The sequence below is a fragment of the Pantherophis guttatus genome, chromosome 6 (assembly GCF_059756535.1).
Source record: "Pantherophis guttatus breed Tessera chromosome 6, ASM5975653v1, whole genome shotgun sequence".
NCBI classification, from domain to species: domain Eukaryota; kingdom Metazoa; phylum Chordata; class Lepidosauria; order Squamata; family Colubridae; genus Pantherophis; species Pantherophis guttatus.
Window position 1 is genome coordinate 45,014,136 of NC_142068.1, and position 20,970 is coordinate 45,035,105.

A 20,970-nucleotide genomic window follows, 5' to 3' on the forward strand; every position below is an offset into this window, starting at 1 on the left:
ACCTTAAAAATAAATGCAGGCAGTCCATAACCAATAAATGAAAGTCCTCTTGTAGCACAATAAAACTCTGGAACTCACTGCAATCAGATCTGGTATTGGCTGCTAATATATATTATATATCCCGTTCAAGGGGAACTGGACACATTCCCGGAGGATTGGGCTACTAATCCGAAAGCCATACACTCACAGGCAGCACATTTTTAAAACATCCTTTCTGAAACTGACGGCTGGGGAATTCTGGGAGTTGAAGTCCACACATCTAAAAGATGACACGTTTGAGAAGCACTGCGCTAAAAGGCAGCCTTGGAGAGCGGAGGGAAAAAGAGCGGTCTGAGGGGCAGCGTTGGATATGAGCCCCTTCTTGGCTTTTGGCCCTGAGGCTCTTTTGGCCCCATAGTGCCAATTTCCCCTCCCTCGCCTTCGTCGGCGCCCCACCCCACCTGCGCAAGCGGGTTCCCCCCACTCGCCCCCTCACTTTTCCCCGCTGCTGCGGCGAAACAGGGGGCTCCCACACCTTGGCTCGGCCCCGAAGCCACTTCCGCCGTGTGACGCTCCGGCCCGTCGCCCCCGCCGCTGGAACTCCCACCAGCCCTTAAATAAAAGCTTCCCTGGCGCGAGGTGCTGCACCTGAGACAGCTATATAAATATTGACGGGCTGAGAATAGCTCCCGCCTGAGCTGTTTTTAGCGCCGCCTGAACTGCTCCCCAGGCTTAACCACAGGATGCATCCCGAGCCGAGGGGCTGACACGTGCTCGCCCTGCGCCTGGCGCTCGGAAGGCGGAGGAGCGCCTGCTCCTCTCCCATTGCCACGTCGGCCGGGCGAATGGCCCTGGGTCCAGGCGAGCGCTTCAGGGCAGCCTCCCGCCCCCGCAGGCGGCAGCGGGGCAGGAAGGACCACGGGCCTGTCGGGGACTGCGCAGAAGAACGGAGAGAGGCTAGAAACCGTTGCCGGAGGAAAGGAAGAGCAGCTTCGCCCCTGTCGGCGTCTCCCGCCTGCCTGGAAGGGCAAATCCCAGCTTTAAGCTCTGGCTCGACGTTTCCGATCGGAGGGCCGTCCAGGGGCAGGACTTTCTCCCCTTAAAAGCCTGACAGATGTCGCTATGTGTGGCATAATTGAGCCAGTGAAAAAAATCTCATTAAGCAGGAGGATCGCTTGATCCTCCCCATAGCGCCTGAGTTTGTGTGGAGCAGTGGTGGGATTCAAATAATTTAACAATCGGTTCCCTGCCTTAATGGATTTCTTCCAACAACCAGTTCACCAAACTGCTTAGAAAGTTAACAACCGGTTCTCCCGAAGTGGTGCGAACTGGCTGAATCCCACCACTGGTTTGGAGGTTCTAGTTGGGGAACGCAGCCGAATCAAGCCTGGCGATCAATGGGGTGCAGGGTCGCCCATTTGACAAAAAGCGACTTGGGGAGGAAAGAGGCTCGTTTTATACCTTGCCTGAAAAAATTAAGTGGACCAATTCAGTGGGGTGGCAGAACTCCATAGTTACTTGGGCCCCCAAGATATTTCCTTTGCATGGGCATTGGTGCAGGCATGTCTGCTCTTGATGGATGGGATCAGAGCAGCAAACCTGGCTTGTTTTGGAGGGTAGGAAGGAAGCAAGATTTATTTTTCTTCCTATTGCTTTGATATTCCTCTTGACCAAATTAGAGACATTTTCCCCATTCTGTCTTACCTGTTAATGCTTGATTAATGCTAGTTCACTTCTTCTAAGAAATGAGAGAGAAGGTTGATAGGGATTGATTATTTATGTGATTAATACCTTTATCCTTAGGATACTTCAAGACAGTTAACAATAAAAAGTAAAACAAAGGAAAAGTGTTAAAAACCATTATTCAGGGTATCTTAGAGGGAAGGGACCTGGTTGAAATGGAGAGGCTTGATTATGGAAGATTTGAAGACCTTTCTTGAAAGCAGACGTGGGAAGGATCTCAACATAACTCCCAGGGAAGGCTTGAGCATAGCAATGTGAGGCACGATGAGTTTGCAAGTGGCTCCCTCATATTCTCAACCTGAGAGAAAGCAGCAGCTTTTTTTGGGAAAGATGAGGGATTCAGTTCTGATACTGAAACCAAGTTGCTGATCTGAACCATATACTTGAAACCACCCTTTTATTTATGATACTTGGTGCAGGCCTACTCTTGGTGACCATTTAGTCATAGCCAATATTGTTTTTGGGACATGGCTAAGACGCTGAGCTTGTCAATCGGAAAGGTCGGCGGTTCGAGTCCCTAGTGCCACAGTAACAGGGTGAGCTCCCCTTACTTGTCCCAGCGTCTGCCAACCTAGCAGTTCGAAAGCATGTAAAAATGCAAGTAGAAAAATAGGGACCACCTTTGGTGGGAAGGTAACAGCGTTCCGTGGTGTTAGTCATGCCGGCCACATAATCATGCAGACGTCTTCAGACAGCACTGGCTCTTCGGCTTAGAAACGGAGATGAGCACCGCCCCCTAGAGTCGGGAACGACTAGCACGTATGTGCGAGGGGAACCTTTACCTTTACCTTTAATATTGTTTTAGAGCACATGACTAAAATGTACAGTATGTTGATACCAGCTCTTAATGTCAAGTCCAAACAAGTCATGATGTGAGTAAATTGATATTTAACCACCACCCCCATCTCTTTCCTGAAAAGAAGCTGTGGGTGAAAGAAGTGATTTGGGGATAGACTACAGATGAATTCCCACTCTCTTGCCACAACTCCCATGCAGGCCTTATCCCTGGGCTCTTGGCTCTAAGAAGGAAGAAAAGTAGAGCATGGTGAAAGTATTACAGTAATGGATGTTCCCCCAAACAAATAGCATGCGGGAGAGGAATTTGGAATAAGGCATCCACATGGGAAAAAAGATTAACCTCAGCCCCCTCCCCAGTTTCCTGCTGCTGCACCATAATTCTTATTTCTAATCGCCTCCTCCCCCCAACCAAATATGTTTAGTTAAAGAACAAGGTGCTGTGAGATATGCATGGATCTCCAAGACATGAAAAAGAACCTTCCACTTTTTCAGAAAAGGACGTCCCTTTAAGTTCAGCGAATACACCTGAACCGAGAAATTATTTCTGTCCCTACTTGTACTTGGTAGTCATTCCTTGACAACAATCATTCTCACTCATCCCTACCACGTTGCCTTCATCTTGTTTCCCAGTCCACCAGTGAGGCAGGCTTACGTCCAGCTTCCTCCTCAAGACGTGTTCTTTCTGTTACAATTCTCCAGTTGCAACATGGAAGCAAAGGAAGGTGAATAGTAGAATAAGTGATCAGAAATAGCTTATTATCCAGATTGATGCAGGTGCATCCCTCTTCTGCTGGTTCATGGTCAGAGTCTTCTGCCAATCACTCCCTGGACACAAAACATGAAGCCTACTTGATATGTTGCTGCTGCCCAAATAATATAACATGAAATAGTGTAACAGACTGAAATAGGAAGAGTGAAATGCTGCCCTCCCTCTTTCCCCCTTCTGCATTCACTTCCAGAACACAAAGGAACCGTTACTATGTAAAAAAAGGAGAGAAGGGGGAGATAAATTTCAAATGAATGTGATATTCCCTTACAACCTCTGCCAGCAACTTGACTCCATTTGTGATACTTGGTTTGTTTTTTCGATTTTATGATGACAGAATGGAGCTTAGGAGGGAGCAGCAGATGATGCCGTCTGGAGATCCTGGCAAAATCCTGGTGCTGGACCCAGCCAATTTCTGCTGCAGGGCCCTGGGTGGCAGATGTTTTTCCTGTGTGATGGCATATTGAAAAGGAGAATGGCAAAGCTGGAGGAGTCGGCCATCACTATTGCCTGCATAGCATATACATAATCAGGACAGCATTATTTGGAATACATTAGAGGCAGGATAGGGATCAGCAATGGAGTATAATTTTATGCTGGATTTATGCTAGAAACTCAAGGATGGATGGAAAGCAATTTAACTCAGCAGTGGGCAAAATTCCTCTCACTCATTCTAAGAGGAGAAAAAAAATGCTATATAAACATGTCTTCTTGTAACATTGAATATAATACATTTTGGCATTTTTTTTCTATCTCTGAAATTAATTGTAAGCACAAGTAAACTAAAGTATTTATAATTTTAGATTTTTTTAATATTCCCAAATAAACATCTTCCTTTATTTATATTATTCCCCTTGTTTATTCAAAAAAATCTAACTTTTTGGACATACCATCAGGAAAAATATGGCCAAGAGTTGAAAGACTATGGATCAAATCTAAAATTACTGTCAAAGCTCTCAATGTAATATTGGACCAGTTAGTTTCACTTAGAGTAACTTGTCTCATAATTTTTGGGGGACAGGAGAGAACTGAGCTTTGAATTCCTTGAATTACAAAGCAATGGATACTGTTTGCATTCCTCGATTTTTTTCCAAATTTAACTATAACTAAGTTACTAACTTAATTGCGCTAACTCAGCACAGGAATTCTGGGGACTGCAATCCCATTTGAAAGCTGCCAATTTGGATAAGGTTGTGTTAAACAAATTTTATTTAGATAAATAAGTGATGAAGTGAAAGCAGTTACAGTACATTAAAGTGTCATTTTGAACTTGATTAATCTACTCTATTTTTTCCATGCTTCAAATCACACCTAGAGGTTGGGCCTTTGATTATAAGAAATGTGCTGGCTCAGTTCGATCAGGAGAGGGAACCATAATATTTACAAATCTCCATGCGCTGGTTTGCCCTGGCAAATCTCTCCAGAGTTGACATTGTGTCCTGAAAACAAGCTGCCCTTCCAGGGTTCTTGGGAAGGTAACAGCTCTTCTCATGATTCAGTCTGCCCCATTGATCATAATTTGCCTGCTCTGGGTCATAGTAATACATTTGGAAAAATCTGGTACTTTGGCAATTGCTAAGTCCCCTGACATCATTTATTCATAAGCCATGTGCTGGGGAGAGAAGCAGAGAGAGCTCTGTGTGGCTGGGCTCTGACTTGACAAGAGAAGCCCCCGAGACTTCACCAGGAAAAAAGTCAAGAAGTTCCCTGGCATCATCCTATAAGGCATCTTCGCTCAGCTGGGCCCTGCAGATTGGTGGGGCTAACTCCATTTATGGGAACTCAAGTTGGAAGGCACAGTTTGGGACTGGTAAAAAATTATTCATCCCAGATGGGTCTTTCCCTGAAAAGAGAGAGAAAGGGACTTGCCAAAATGATGAGCTCAGGGCTATTTTGAGGCTTCCCTCTCTCCGTCCGGCTCTTCATGTCAGCAACCTACTCTTTAATTTCTAAGCAAACAGGCAGTTGCCACTAGCACATTTTTGCCTGGGATGCGGGCTACAGCCAAGGCAACAAGCTTCCTGTTTACTGCTCGTTGCTCCACTGGGCAGTGGGGAGGGAGCAGCTACTGCCAGGATGAGGCCACAGAATATGAGCCAGTAGCAGGTGTCCAGGAGGTGCTGCGAATGTGTTGCTACTTGGAGGAGTCAGCAGTCCAACAAATCACAGCAAAGGTGGAACTGGATTACAGGGAGCTGTGGGACGAACTCAAGGTCAAGGAATGTGGAGCAAGACTGACTCATCTGGCAGGTTGCAGGTTGAGGGCGGTGTAGTGGCTACAGCCTGATCATTTGCCTGATCCTAAAAAGAGAGAAACCTGCAGAGAATAGGCAGCAATGCCATTAAAGCAAAATGTCAGACCTGAAATTTAGGGCTTCACTTAGCAGGATAACCAGAAAATCCCTCAATGCAAAAAGAACTTAAATGTATCCATGTTTACAGGACACATTTACCCATGGTTAACATTAACTGAGAATAGCTCTCTGAGAATCTGAGAAGAGACTTGAATATGCCTACAAAATTATTATAGAAACTGAACCTGGAATATTCTGCATCCAAAGTTTACATTTTGCCACTGAACCACACATATTCTTAGCACGTTAAAAATATTTGTTGCACCCAATAATACTACCACCTCCAAGAAACTGAAAATTGGGGGAAATTAACCATATTTTCCAGAGACATATTTGCTGTGGGTGGGATAGATATTTTTTAATATACCAATTAAGGAGAATTCTACTCATCATAGGCAAATCAGTTTATGTTAGCAAAGCATTAAAAAGCTCTGCTTAACGCTAGGATGCATTTGTGACATTTCAGTAACATCATGGAAATATCCAATTATTGCCCATGATACTAACTCAAACACAACCAAAATATCCTGATGGTTGCTTATGACTTTATCTCAGTAAGCCTGCCAAAAAATTGTTGGGTTGCTTATTTTGCTTGGACATCTATTTCAGAGCCCTTTCCTGGTGGTACTATTGGAAAGGATGGCACCAACAGTACATGCGCTAAAGGGATGGTAGGCAATCTAGGAGCCTCCAGATGTTTTGGACTATAACTCAAGTAATTCCTTGAACTGGCCTTTCTGGATAAGGCTGAATGAACATGGGGGCTAAAATATTTGAAGGATAGCATGATGGCCTCTTCTTATCCTAAACAGGTTCTATTTAAGGCAATACAGGCTCTGATTGGATTGGAGATGACAGAGCTGTCTACATTTTTCTTTCTTCAAGTTTTTCTCAATGCATTTAAAAAGAAACAAGCTTCATCTTGATACAGAACAGATGCCATGGATCATCTTTGATGGTTTTGGTTGAGAAATGCAAACCATGGTTCAAATGATAGCCACTCCTTTCAGCGGAATAATAATTCTTTTCAAGATTGATTGTAGTACAGATTGTGATTAATTTTTATTGTTGTTGAAGATGAGTTGTTCATACCGAACAACAGCATAAAGAAGAAAGTTGCTAGCAAGAACTAAACAAAGAATAGCAGTGTTCTCAGATCCTTTATTTAGTGGCTCTTAACTGTCTAGTGACCAATCTCCAATTTCCGAAGAAGTACAGCTATCATTGCTATGCTACAGAGTGTGCACATTCCATGTTCAGGATCAAACAAAAACAAATCCATAAGAGTTCACACCTATTTCAAATATATCTATTGTGTGTTAGTTGTGTGACTTCCTCAGTTATGGGGCAAGATATAATTTGAAAAGAAAAATCAATGACAGATGACAACTTTCTTTGTTAAGGAGAATAAGTATTTACATGAATTCGATGACACTGAATTTATCCAGTAAGTAATAATGTAACAAACAGGCTGAACATTGCACAACATTGTAAGTCACCAGAAAAGCAGGTGGTGGTGATGGTGATGGTGGGAATGGACCACTACAGGTTACTACTACAAACTAAGGACTATATCCATTGAAAAGACCATAGAGCAGTGTTTCTCAACCTTGGCCGCTGGACGATGTGTGGACTTCAACTCCCAGAATTCCCCAGCCAGCTGGGGAATTCTGGGAGTTGAAGTCCACACATCGTCCAGCGGCCAAGGTTGAGAAACACTGTCATAGAGGAACAAGACACTCCCACAGGTTTTTGAAAACAACTTTCATCCTCCATTATTGAGTTGCAGTTGGAGATGGAAGTGGAGCTGTTTCAGACCATAATGCAAAGCGCTGGACACTCTTTGGGTGCAAGAGCGTCGCTGAAAAGAAGCACTTCACCGGATCCACCGAATCAGAGCCGTAAGGATCCAGATGACCCCTAGGTGGCAGCAAAGAGGTACAGAAACCACTAGGGTAGTGCTTCATGTCCTCTGGGGGTTATCTAGATTTCCGCAGTTCAGATCTGGTGGCTGCGTCTTGGAAGGCCGCCTCTTCATCTTCTAAACCTTGCCAGAGCCTTTCACCATCCATTTTGTATTTCTGATGGGCCTGATCAGCCCATGAGGTCCCCGATTTGAGGGCCACCCATCGGGGAACCTGCATCCTGCAAATCTTCCATCCTTGAAATGTGAACCGTCCCTCCTACCCAACGTTGCTCCTACCCCTTCCTCTTGCAAAATGCCTCTTTGCCCTTCCTGCTGCTAACGTTTTTAAGTACTGCAGAAACCCAACAGGTGAAGCCTGCTGAACCCCCTCCCCCGGTAAAGAGCGATAGGATCGCGTTATTGTTGCGGTTCTGCGGCTCCTTTGGGGAGGGATGGGGGGGGGAGAGAAGCCTGCCCGGGCATACCCAAAAGCCGAGGGGCCGGGGGCCCCTTTTTCACCCCTCTGGGGGAGGCGTCCTTTCGGGTACTGTGAGGCGCTCGCCCGCCCTGCCCAGATTCGTGCAGGAGCCAGAGCCGAAGGGCGGATGCCGCGGATAAAAAGGGTGGGACGGGACGGGCTGCTGGCAAAACTCGCGCTGGCCGCTTTCTTCGCCAGGGTCTCTTGTCAGCCAGAGGGTTTTGTAGCGGGCGACCAGCCTCCCCCTCCCCCTGAGGTCCAGCTGCTGACCAGAAGTTGTCGGGCTCCGGAGAGCAGCTCTTTCCCCACCTTCAGCGGCTGCACGTGAGTAAGTTACTACAAGCCCGACTCTGGATGCTGCTGCCTGGGGGCGCAGGGAGGTGGAATTGGGGAGTGGGGGGCGTCTGCTTTCACATAATCTCTTTAACTTGGAAGGACTGAGTCCAAAGTTGAAGATGGGCTAGAATCGTAAAACAGATACCCCTCCCCTTCCCAAGGGGGAAAAAAAAACCCGTTTAAAAAAGGCTACTAAATGCTAAATACTGATAAAATACTCTACACCTCTGACTTGCCCTGGTTAAGTGCCCCTGGAGCTCCTCTGGCACTGAATGTAGAGAAAGGGGCCCAGTTTGTCCTTTAGCACAGTCCACAGCAGTGTGGAATGGATATATCAAATCCCTCAGTGAAGTATGTTAGATTGAGATCAGTGGGCACAGGGAGATGGTGATGGACTTGTGCCTGCATGGCTGTGCCCTCTTCATAAGCTGTGCTTTGCATGGAAAGGCGTCAGTGTGTCCAGGTAGAAATCGGACATCCTCTGCAGCCTCTCAGAAAATCCTGGTCACAAATATAGAAAAGCAACCAATCATTTCACTCTACTGATGTGGCAGGATACTGGAGGAGATGGCAAGGTCCCATCCTACTCTTGTGGGTGGTTGGGCTGCTGTGCTATGCCTTTGGCAGGCTCGTCTATGCCTGCTTCCCCCTTTGTCATTCTCCTTCTGGTGAGGTTGGGGGGGGGAAAGAACCTGGGTCGTCTTAAAATGAGTCCACATTGCTAAGTGCTTAATGAATAATTTACAATGCATTATTATTTGCTATTGCTGATTTTTTTTTAAAAAAGAAAACATTTCCTCCTGGTTATTTTTATATTGTTGTTATAAATTGTCTTGTCCATTTAAAAAAAAAAACAAGGAATCCTCTGATAAGAAGTGCCACTGACCCTTTCCTTTCCCATATTCCTTTATCAAATTTCCTTGCCTCCCAGGGGTCTCCACCAGCACTGGACCAGAGATGCTCCCTCTGCAGGTGTATCCTCTTACCTTCCTCCTCTTCCTCCTCCTATGTCTTCAAGTACCTAGCTGGGCAAAGCACCCCAAAATTAAGCTGCGCTTGGTGGGGCCCAGGAGCCAAGCAGGTGAAGGGCGTCTGGAGGTGCTGTACAAAGGACAGTGGGGCACAGTGTGCGATGATGACTTCAACATCCACGTGGCAAATGTGGCCTGCAGAGAGCTGGGCTATGATCAGGCCATAAACTGGGCTCACAGCGCCAAATATGGCTCAGGAGATGGTAAGGACGGGCAGGAATGGAGAATGCTGTTGATCTCAAGTACTTTTTAATGCTTGCAGACCTGAGTCGCGACACCCATTTTCAGTGCAAGAGCTGGAAACTCACTAATAAAGGTGGTATTTACTATGAAAGCATTCAAATTGTTGGTCTAGGTTTTTAAGGTCTATAGTAGCTTTCAAGTAAGTGGGCTATGTATCTTCCTGTTCTAAATACTGGGATTATGTGAACTAGCAAGATTTTACTTTTCCTTGGCTCAAAACCACCATTAATTGAAAGATGGGGGAGATTGCATCCCACACATTTCACAATAATTCTTCTCTTCCATCAAGAAATAGCAAAACAGTTCTGTATAACAAGTGGGGGTCTTACAATACTGTGGGTACTTTGGGCTATGCTCACTTCAACTTCAGGTGAAAATCTGTAAGTGCCAAACATTGCCAAAAGAAGATAGGGACAAAGTCTAATAAAAAGTAACATGTTGGCCATAGTGAGCTCATCTTAAATTAATGTAAATTAAATTAAATACATTTGTATTTAGGATGAGAATTCATGGAACCAGATTTCCCACATTTGCTGGGCTTTTTTGTCCACCAATCCAGCCTTCCTTAATGTATGCTCTTCAGATACACTGGAATACGAGTGTTATTAGCTGTTCTGATGGGGAATGATGGGGATTGTATTCCACCTGGAGGGTATTTAGTTGGGGAAGACTTCTCTAGTCTGATCTCTATCCAGATGTTCCCCATTTTCTTATACTTCTCCTATTCCTCACCAAATATATACCTAACAAGAAGTTCTTTTTGGTGATATAGAAGTAAAATTATTTGTTCTGATGTAACAGATGCTTGATTTCTCAAAATGATCCATGTATATTACAAGTGGTGTTTGAATTGAAAGACTAGCAAAGTATAAACAGAAAATAGTATGGTATTTCCTAGGAAAGGCAGTGAGATCAGGCTAGGGAAAATGAAACACTGAAAAGAGCAACCAGGGCTTCTGCTTCTGATCTTATGTATCTACAGGTCCCATCTGGCTGGACAATATGCGCTGCTCAGGTACTGAAAGCTCCCTGGCTGAATGTGCCTCCAATGGTTGGGGGGTGACTGATTGCAACCACAATGAAGATAGCGGCGTGGTGTGCACAGGGCCCCGCCGACTCAATTCTGCTGCTTCACATATCCAGCTGCAGGTGAGGACCTGATTAGAGTCTGGAGCTGTTTCCTTTCTATAATGATAATCTGGAGCATCCTATGTGTGCACATTTGGAAGCCCTGCTGAGATCAATGGCCGTAGGAATGTAATCTTACGGTGAAATGAAGATCAGCCGGTTTTGTCCCTGCGCCGTTGCTGAGCATGTGCATGTGATGATTTCACTTTTCATTAACAGCAATCCCAGAACGGAGTAATATCCATTGTTTCTCTTGGGTAGGGTTCAAAGGTAGAAGAGGTACAGATCAAGCCGATACTGGCCCGGGCCAAATTGAGCTCCCCGGTCACAGAAGGTGCGGTAGAAGTAAAGCTCCAGGGGCGCTGGCGCCAGGTGTGCGATGCTGGCTGGACTCGAAACAATACTCGTGTACTGTGTGGGATGCTGGGATTCCCCTATGACGGACAGGTGGCCACAGGATTCTACAGGTACGAGTGAGAAGTACAAGGGCTACGTGTGCAATGTTATATTTGCGATGAAGAAAGAGATCAATATAAACTGGAGGGTCGACCTTTTAATGGCAACATAAGGCTCAGCATAAGTATCAGGCCGTTCTTTAGTAAAGAAAACAGGGCTGTTTCTGTTTGTCTTGTCTAAAATTTCCTTTTGTTTCTCATGAAGAGGCCTGTCCAATTTCTTTTTGTGGGTTCTTTTTCTCTCCACAGACTGGTAGTTCCATGTGCTTGTTTCCTTCTGTCCATCTTCTACACTCCACCCACTATTCTCTTGCTAAATACAGTCCTGCAATAAGCAGTTGTGGATGCCAGGGCCATTTCACCATGGGGTCCAGCCAAACCGCAGTGGGGTAATTATATAGTGAAGACTGCGCTTCTCAGACACTGAGCAGAACCTGCACTTTCTGGCTCTGGCTTATGCCTCAATGCTGTGGGACTAGCACCCCAGGGTCAACATCTAGATTGTCCTAACTTGGTGCGGTGTCCTCCCAAAGTGTTAGATCACAAGCACAGCCATGTTTGATGGGGCAGTGGCAGAGTGCTCAGGTTGAGGAAGATGAACATGTTCTCTGAATGCCAACAGGATCTGTGGACACATTTTTTTTCTTGACCACATAGGTAAAGATGTACTTAAAGCTCTGGTCTCCATCATCGTCAAGTACTCTCTTTTTTCTATGATGATAGCCATAGCTCTTGCAGTTTATTTATGAGAACATCTGTGCAGGTACTGATTCAGGAGTGGCAGGGGTTTTAGGTAATTTAGTTCTCGTGGATAATGCTGTCACCTTTCCTAAAAGAACAAATGAGAATACGAAGGACCATAACTTCAGTGTATTTGGTAATTCATGGAAATAAGAGTTCAGAATGAGTTCTTTTAATATATATATATATATATATATATATATATATATATATATATATATATCTAAAAATTGTCAACAAAAAAATTTCAACACGCAGTGAAGGATCTGAGTTATGTATCTACCGTTTCTGCAATGGAATTTTTAATGCTCCTGCCAAAGTGCATTTATATTAGATCATCTAATTTCTATTTCATCTATTTCAGGAAACTCTGGAATCAGAAACTAAAGGATCCAAGGTCCAGGTAAGGAGTGGGCTCATTTTTTATTGCCTTGCAGTAGTCAATATTTGGGAAGAGAGGATTCTGGAGCCTCTAGAATTTATTTGCATGATTGCTTCCTGGGCCTTTAAGCAGTTAATTCACCAAATTTCAAAGCCTTTCCCCATTTGTGCCTAATGATGGTATTTACCTGGCCCTTTTCTGCTGTGTTCCAATAATGTTGCCATCCTTTCTTTACCAACCATGAATGGGACAGGTTGAAGTCATGTGTCAGTTTTAAAGCACTATTTTCTTCCTTATAATGACACCATTGAAGGACTGACTCAAGCTGTATAAATTCTGCCAGGCTTTGTCACCTTGAAGCAAAGTCAGGTGACTCCAGTAACTTGAAACTAAGGCAATAGAAACAGGATAGCAAGTGAGGACAGCAAATTTCACGCTAGTACAGTTTTCTGCGAACTCAAGGATGGGTGGATGGCACTTCAATTCAGCCATGGAAAAAGCCGCCTGGAGGATCGCCAGAGGGATTATTATCTGACAAAAGACAATAATTTCTTCTCTTGTTTTGCAGCCTAAAAAAACTGAGTAAGAAGAATACCTTCTGGATCCATCAGATTAAATGCCTGGGCACTGAGGTTCACTTGGGTGAATGCAAACTACATGTGCTTCCAAAAGCTCAGAATCAAAGTGCCTGCCCACATGGTATGCATGCCTTGGTCAGCTGTATAGCAGGTCCTGAATTCCAGCCCAAGAAAGCCAAGCTAACCAGCCATAGCAAGCCTAAGCAGGTAAAAAGAAGACAATTTTCCAAAGAATATTAATAGAGGCTCATATATCTTTACAATTAGGCTCAAAATATTCACAGTGAAGAGCACTGACCATAGCAAAACCGTAGGATCTACTAGGGCAAGGACCAGTCTAATTCTCTGTCAGGATGATTTCAGACAAAGAGTTCATAGTGCTTCACTGAATCAATCCTATATAGTATATACCATAGTTGTTCCATCCTAGAATAGCAGTGGAAAGACCAGAGTTACAGAAAGATATCTGTGTGGCCTTAGAACTTTCATAAAAGGTTAAGAATGAAAGAGGAGAACTGCAAGTTAAAAACCTTAGATGGAAGCCTACTGGTTTCACTCTTTGCTGTTGACAGAGAACAAAAGTCCATCTTTCATAAATATCACTAACCCACCCTTCTGTTTGTTGGTCCCTAATCTCTATCTCCATTCCAGAAGGAAGCCCAGGTGCGTCTCCGTGCAGGTGCACATATAGGTGAAGGACGTGTGGAAGTGCTAATAGGTAACCAGTGGGGCACTGTGTGTGATGAAGGCTGGAATCTACCTGCTGCCAGTGTGGTGTGTCGGCAGTTAGGTTATGGCACTGCACGAGAAGCTCTTTCAGGAGCACAGTTGGGCCAAGGTGAGTGGAAGGGATGAGGGAAATCATAAAGTGGGTGGCATAAGGCTTGAATTAGGAAATTTGCATCCTTGATAAATATGGAAGGAGAAGGAAGACTCTGGATAAGTTACTTCTAAGAAACATTTCATGGAGTTTCTCAGAAGCAAGCAAAATCCAGAAAGGGGGACAGAGTTCTGCAATACCAGAGATAAATTTCAGGAATAGGAAAAAGAGGATGAATTTGGAGAAGACTGAGTTGTGGGACCAAAGTAAAAGAATGGAGACTAGGAAGATCCATGTATCCCTAGTGAGAAAGAATCAGACTGATAACTGTGCATGTGGGGAAGAATTTGGGGTGTAGCGTGTGTGACATGCAATGTGATGGGACTCCATCCTATCAAGAATAATTCATGTTACAGGCCTAGGTCCTATCCATTTAACAAGAGTGCGGTGCAGGGGACATGAACGATCACTGATGGACTGCAGGTCCCAAAAAGCAGCTCAGACAGGATGCCGGCATGACAATGATGTTGCTGTCCGCTGCAATGTGCCCCAAACAAATGTCCAACGTCAAGTAAGATCCAGTTCTTTGGCTAAAAACCAAAACCGGGAGAAAAATGAATAATACAAGGAGATGGGCTGCTTTTGCTAAACACCTCAGAAGAGAAAGTGTAACTGACCTAAGAAAGAGTAAACTGTTTGGAATGAATAAAAAGTTGTTGGGGCCATGTCTTACTTGGAAAAATATAGGGCACCACAACTTGGCAGGCTGCAAAAAAAAAAAAAAAAAAAAAAAAAGCTACTGCCACTTGACCAATCTGAATGGCCTTCATACAATCCATTATGCATTTCTAAGGAAACTTGTATCCAAATTGTCAAAAACTCTAATGATGCCGACATAGTTTTGGATTCACCTGTAACATGCATCGCATTACATCACTATTCTTCCGTTCTATTAAGCCAGTTTTCATCCATTCAGATCCGTCTGGCTGGTGGACGCACTTCAGAGGAAGGTGTTGTAGAAGTACTGGTGCCCAGAGGAAATGCCTTCCGCTGGGGTGCTGTGTGTGGGGAACACTGGGGACTCAAGGAGGCCATGGTTGTTTGTCGACAGATGGGGCTGGGCTTTGCAAGCCATGCTCTCCAGGTAAGTGATTGCCTATGTTATTGACTCATAATGTTAAGTACTGAGTGCACCAGCACAATTCTGGCTTGCTTACTCAGTTGCAAATATGGTACCTGATGTCCCAAGCTTTCAAGTTAATCATGATTGGGCAAGGGTTTAAAGGAAGCCTGGGAGCTTATGTACCCCAAGACAAGGATTTCAAATTCAGAGCCTGTATTTACTTGGATCCTACTCCCTTGTTCCTATTCCAGGAAACATGGTACTGGCAGGGCAATACAGATGCTTCTGAGGTGGTGTTGAGTGGTGTGCGCTGTAAAGGCACAGAACTGTCTATTCTACAATGTCAGCACCATGGACCCGTGCATTGCCCAAATGGAGGAGGCCGTTTTGTTGCAGGAGTCACCTGCACCCAGAGTAAGTGGAAATAGGAATGGCCTGGCCTGGCCTGAGGGTGTTTAAAGCTAAGACAGTGGGATCACATATAGTAAAGCAGCTACATATAGTAGGCATCACAGCAGTTATGAGAGCCACCTTTTTGCCTAGGGCAAAGACAGATTTATTTATTTGTTTATTGTTATATTGAGGTTGAAGAAAGAAATGTTGAGAGTGCAAAATATATAGTATGGTGTCTATGGAGATTCTCAGTCATCCAGGTCATGGTTGTCCCAAAGGTGCTTTTTCAAGAGGCAAGTGGACTTTCTGGTTTTTCTTTGAAGATGTTTCACTTTTCATCCAAGAAGCTTCTTCAGATGAGATAAAGAAGCTTCTTGGATGAGAAACAAAACGTCTTCAACGAAAAACCAGAAAGTTCACTTGCCTTTTGAAAAAGCACCTTTGGGATATAATATGATGGACAAATCTGGAGAATGTGGTGTAACTGGACTGGGATATCAACTGCCTATCATTATGGGCCTAGAATTCACACTGTATGGGTTTAAGACTTCATGCTCCACTTGTCTTTTTAGATGCTCCAGATCTAGTAATGAGTGCCCAGCTGGTAGAGGAGACAGCTTATCTTGAGGACCGCCCATTGAACATGCTGTATTGTGCCCATGAGGAAGGCTGCCTTTCTGCCTCTGCTGACCATATGAACTGGCCAGAGGGGTATCGACGCCTGCTGCGCTTCTCTTCTCAGATTCACAATCTGGGCCGGGCTGACTTCCTTCCCAAAATTGGGCGTCATGCATGGATATGGCATGAATGCCACAGGTAGTTCTTGACACAGCATGGCCAGTAATATGTGCTTCTTCGTCATATGAAGTGCTATTGCTATCTGATGCACTTTGCAACGGAAAGCTGTTGTTAATTCCTGTTGGTATTTTTGTTTATTTTTTAAAAAAAAATCACATCCAGACTTTTCCTTTTCTAAACCTAGCCTTTTCATCTCCCTGTAAGTTAAAGCTCACATATCCCACTGAAAGATATCCACCCTAGCCAGCTCTTTTATGGTGGGAGCTCAGTTTGTTGCATCTGGGAAAATAGCAATGTTTATGCTAAAGCTATCATTATGGTTGAGCATGGATGAAGAGCTATAATAGCAACTGAGCCAAAAGCCCCACTTAATTCGTCTACTTTGCTTTGTTTCATGGCTCAGCAGATCTTTGCTTTTCGTTGCCACAAGTAGCAAGAATGACTGTTTGGCTATTGCCTAGACAAGCCCGTTTCTTCCAAGCCATAGTTTTATCCTGACCTATTGTAGCTTTCTGATTCCTCATTTTCATCATCCCACAGACATTTCCACAGCATTGAGGTTTTCACACACTATGACTTATTGACACTCAATGGATCCAAGGTGGCTGAGGGACACAAGGCCAGTTTCTGTCTGGAGGACACCAACTGCCCAGAGGGTAAGAGAAAATTCATGACATTCAAAAGGGAACAGTACAAAATGCTACAGATGTTCATCAGAAGCCTATTGTGAGAGACACAAGGCCTACTTTCTCCCACTTAGTCTATTCTCTTCCGTATAGGAATGCAGCGGCGTTTTGGCTGTGCTAATTTTGGAGAGCAGGGTGTCAGTGTAGGCTGCTGGGACACATACAGACATGATATTGACTGCCAGTGGATAGATATCACTGATGTGCCCCCTGGGAGTTACATATTCCAGGTAAGTTTGGGAAGGAATCTGACTTGGTCTGAGCACAGACATATTAGCAGAAAGGCATAAATTTGGCCCTTGTTGTAAGTTGCTTTGTCATGGATTTTTTAAAAAACTAAAACTGGGAAGGGGCACAGAGAAGATGAGAAGAGAGCAAGCAACCTGAACTACAAGCCATCCTTTCCCCTTCTGCTCTCCCGCTTTTTTTTGGCAGGTTATAGTGAACCCTAAGCAGGAGGTAGCAGAATCTGACTTTTCCAACAATGCCCTTCGCTGTCAGTGCCAGTATGAGGGACAACGTATTTGGTTGCATGGATGCCATACAGGTATAAACACAACAGAAAGCCTTAACTATGGTCAGAAGATAAACTGTGTACCACAGCCTGGAGATATATCCTGCCCTTTGGCATTGCCAGCTGGGTTAATAGCTCTCCTTTCTTCTTCTGTCTTGTTTGTAGGTGACGAGTATGGTGCCAGGATAGAGTGGGATGAGGAAGCACAACGGAGATTGAGCACCAACTTTGTGTAAGGCAAATATTCCAGAAGCAGCTGGAATTCCCAAGGACCTGGATCTAGATCTTCTCATGGCTCAAAGCAACCCAACACGAGCTATGGTAGAATCCAAGCAGCTGCTGGCTAGCACAAGAACTAGATTCTGCAGACAGATTCTTCCAAGACCCTCTTCCCTCCTGGTCATTTGTCCAGGATTTTCACACACAGCGGCACCACATACAGACTTTATGGCCATACTGTGACTATCACTACTTTGCCTTCCATTACACAGTCCAGCTTGTCTGGTCTGCTTTCTCTATTTATTCAGCTTGGCAACTATGGTCAAATATGGGACTGAAATGACCTGATGGGGGACACTACAGTCTTTCTCATGTCCAGCTAAGATAATAATTCAGAGGCAAAAAGGACCATGCTCTTGCCTTGCTGGCAGAAGGGGTGCGTGAGTAGCACAGCCCAGAAAAACTACCTCAGCCAGCACTATCTGCTGACAAGCTTTTATCTCAGGAGCTGGTTCATCTCAAGACATATATCATTCTTTTCAGCCCCATATCCCCACTTTGCCACAAAGGCATACAGCATGCAACATGCCAGTAGGCCCAAGCATCCATACCCACCTTACCTCTGATGCAGAAGCGCTTCGTCCTGCCATGGATGCAGATACCTCCAGATCCAAGAATTCAAGTCAGACCAAAGGATGCAGAAAAGGCACCTATGAGCCCTCCTGTAAGAAGGCACTAGTTGGGCCATGCTATTAGTTTAAATATTGAGAGATTAGGGAAGTGGAACAATATTATTAACTATGGAGTCAGTAATGTGCAATGAACCGTGATGGCTTTCAGGAAGCGTAAAATACGATTTGGGGATCACTTGCTCAGGGAAGAATCACAAGCCTCTCCCAAGAGAAACAAAAGGTGCCATTTTGTACCACATTTTATAGAGTTTGACCCTGCCAATAAAAGGCTTTTTGAACCACATAATAATATTCATGGTTGAATGAGAGAAATCACGGGCAGATTCTTGTGCCATCCACTTTTTTGCTACGAGTTCCAATGATGAAGTCCAGCTGAGAAAGCTTGGAAACAGCACACGGCCAGTCTGTTTGTCTGCCCACCTGTGTGGAGCAGGGAAGCATTGCTTCAGAAGCAGCAGCATTAAACTGGCTCAGGATAGCAGAGGATAATGCTAGCAGAGAATGGGTGGAAGCAGTAATGCCTCAAATCCAAAGGGAATACCCACAGATCTCCCAGTAGGAGTGAGGCAAGCCAATGTGCCTATGAGGGAGAAGTCAGGCAGAAAGAGTTGATCATAACAAAATGGCACCTGCCTCCCTCAACAGCCCCACTGCAGTGTTCATCCAGGCAACAAATAAAGCCTAGCTATAGGCAGGAGCTTGCAATAGATCAGGCACTGTGGAAGGGGGAGGGCATCTCTCAAGCTCACGTCAAGGAAGGAAGAGGAATGGATGGGAGTGATTTATGCCTGCCCCCAGGAAAGCCAAGACTCAACGGCCCCATTGATCTCCAGCACCACAGTAGAGTCGTACTAGAACTGTAATCTCCCCCACCCCAAAGCAAGCTTACTTTTCTCTTACAACTGAGCTCAATTGGAATACTCACTTCATTGGTAATCCTGCAATGGATTAACAAGCAGCCAGAAATATGTTAATCTGCCTGGCCTTCTTGGTGATGGAGTTTAGCTTATTTCATAATGAATCCAAGGAAACCAGGGGGGAAGAGAAGCATTCTCTCCTTCAAAAGTGGAGGAAGGATGTGGGGTGGGAGATGGGAACAGTTTAGCAGAGGCCAACCCCTTTTTCCTCTAATGCCCCATCAGAGGTTCCACTCCTTGGGAAAAGTACCTGGTCCCAAAAGTACCTGGTCACACTGTACCTGCTGATATACAGTTCTTCCAAATTCACAACTAGCAAAAGTGTATTTTAGCTGAAACAGAATCTTCACAACAGTGTGACTCCTCCTCTGGAACAATTCCTTTAAAAATGTTACTGGGCTGGTGGTAATCTATTTTGGGTGAAGTAGGGAGGGTCAGGAGGTTTTTAATTTCTCTGGGACCTGGGACAATTCAGGCAGTGGGACACTGATTCTCATTATCTGAACTCTCAACCGGAGAGAGAGCTGATTGGTTCATTGGGTTTTCTGGGGTTCAAGACCAACAGAAGTGAAAAAAAAAATAAGGTTGGCTTCAATTTGGGTGTGAAAATGGAGTGGAAAAAATTGTAATAATTTTATTAAATGTTATAATTCAGAAGATAAAAGCTAATACAAACTAAAAAAAAAGATGTAAAAAATAGAAATGTTTTTTAACCTTGACCAAATAAACTAACTTTATATTTATTCTCATGTTTCATAATCTTGTTCTTTAATCTCTTCAAATATGTCCCAGAACTATTTGTGTGTGTGCACCAAGGAGCCAAAATGTTCAGCATCAAGGAGTATGAAGACCAGTCTTCTGTTGGGTAGAGGGAGAAATCCGTTTCATGTACTTTGACAGGAAGCAGTGGTAAGATGCTATAGAACAGAAGTATGCATTTTTGGTGTCTTTAGAAACTATAGAAGTTGCTGTCACACTGAAGAAATACTTTGTGTATGGAATGGAGAAAAGGGTCATCACGCTCTTCATCTCAAGTAGACTCTTGATATGGTCTTTATTCTTTAGAGTACAGACAAGAATTCTCTTAACTCTGAAGACGACAGTAAAAAATGAGACCTAAGCTCTCTTCCTGGAAAACACGTATATCTTTCCCGTTTTTTTCATGGAGAAATTCCAGGAGTTTCTGGAAAGCAATTTCAACACTTTTGTACACATTATTTTAGCTGTGAGTATAATATAAGTTCAATATTTATTTGTGCGGCCAACAGTGATTACATTCTTAGTAAGCTTCTTCAGCAAATTTTCTCACCAGCTCGCAATTCATGGGGAGAATCATTTTTCATGAAATATCTTGTATGTACAACTACAGACCTCCATCTTCCAACTCAGTGCTATGCTAACTCTGCAATATGAGACTGATTCTATTTTCTTAGACTCCTCATCTCCTTTGATTTTTTTTCTCCTTGTCATCATTTGTATCAAGTAATTTATGTGATCTTCGCTCTGAAGATTAAATATCTCTGCTAGATGGACCAGACAGGCATAAGGGAAGCAGAAATAACTGAAACATGGGGAACAGGAAAAGCAAAAGAGAAATTGATTGCAATCTGCAGGATAGATTTAACAGAGTGGAAGCTGAAAAGAACCTTCATGGTTTAATGGAGTGCAGAGGCAAGAAGGCAATCATATTTGAGGCTTACATAGAACAGAAAGGGCATGGAAGAACATACGAGTTCATATTCATTCTATGACATAAAATCCTCATCTATTAATTTAATGCCATTTTTCATGTTGATGTGGGGAAAAAAAGGCTAGCACCGCAAATCTTCACTTGCTCAATATGCTCCTTCCCTACATTTTCATATGCACCATAATCTCAATAAATTCTCT

At 44.1% G+C, this 20,970-nt stretch overlaps 1 protein-coding gene across 3 annotated transcripts; it reads left to right on the top strand.

Annotated features, from left to right (window-relative positions):
• The first annotated feature begins 8,023 nt into the window (after positions 1-8,023).
• On the top strand, positions 8,024-19,825 carry LOXL4 (lysyl oxidase like 4). Of its 3 annotated transcripts, none has more exons than XM_087872783.1 (15): positions 8,024-8,348; positions 9,292-9,594; positions 10,617-10,783; positions 11,024-11,229; positions 12,323-12,361; positions 12,909-13,125; positions 13,570-13,756; positions 14,155-14,309; positions 14,715-14,882; positions 15,113-15,275; positions 15,827-16,070; positions 16,593-16,708; positions 16,832-16,968; positions 17,174-17,285; positions 17,418-19,825. In XM_087872783.1, exons 2-15 carry the CDS (start codon positions 9,318-9,320, stop codon positions 17,486-17,488), a joined length of 2,259 nt encoding a protein of 752 aa, XP_087728909.1. In that variant the 5' UTR covers positions 8,024-8,348; positions 9,292-9,317; the 3' UTR covers positions 17,489-19,825. The 3 variants fall into 3 exon arrangements, with proteins under 3 accessions (XP_087728909.1, XP_034295747.1, XP_087728910.1); XM_034439856.2 differs by having other exon boundaries at positions 8,126-8,352; XM_087872784.1 differs by having other exon boundaries at positions 8,214-8,352; positions 13,573-13,756.
• Positions 19,826-20,970: the final 1,145 nt, after the last annotated feature.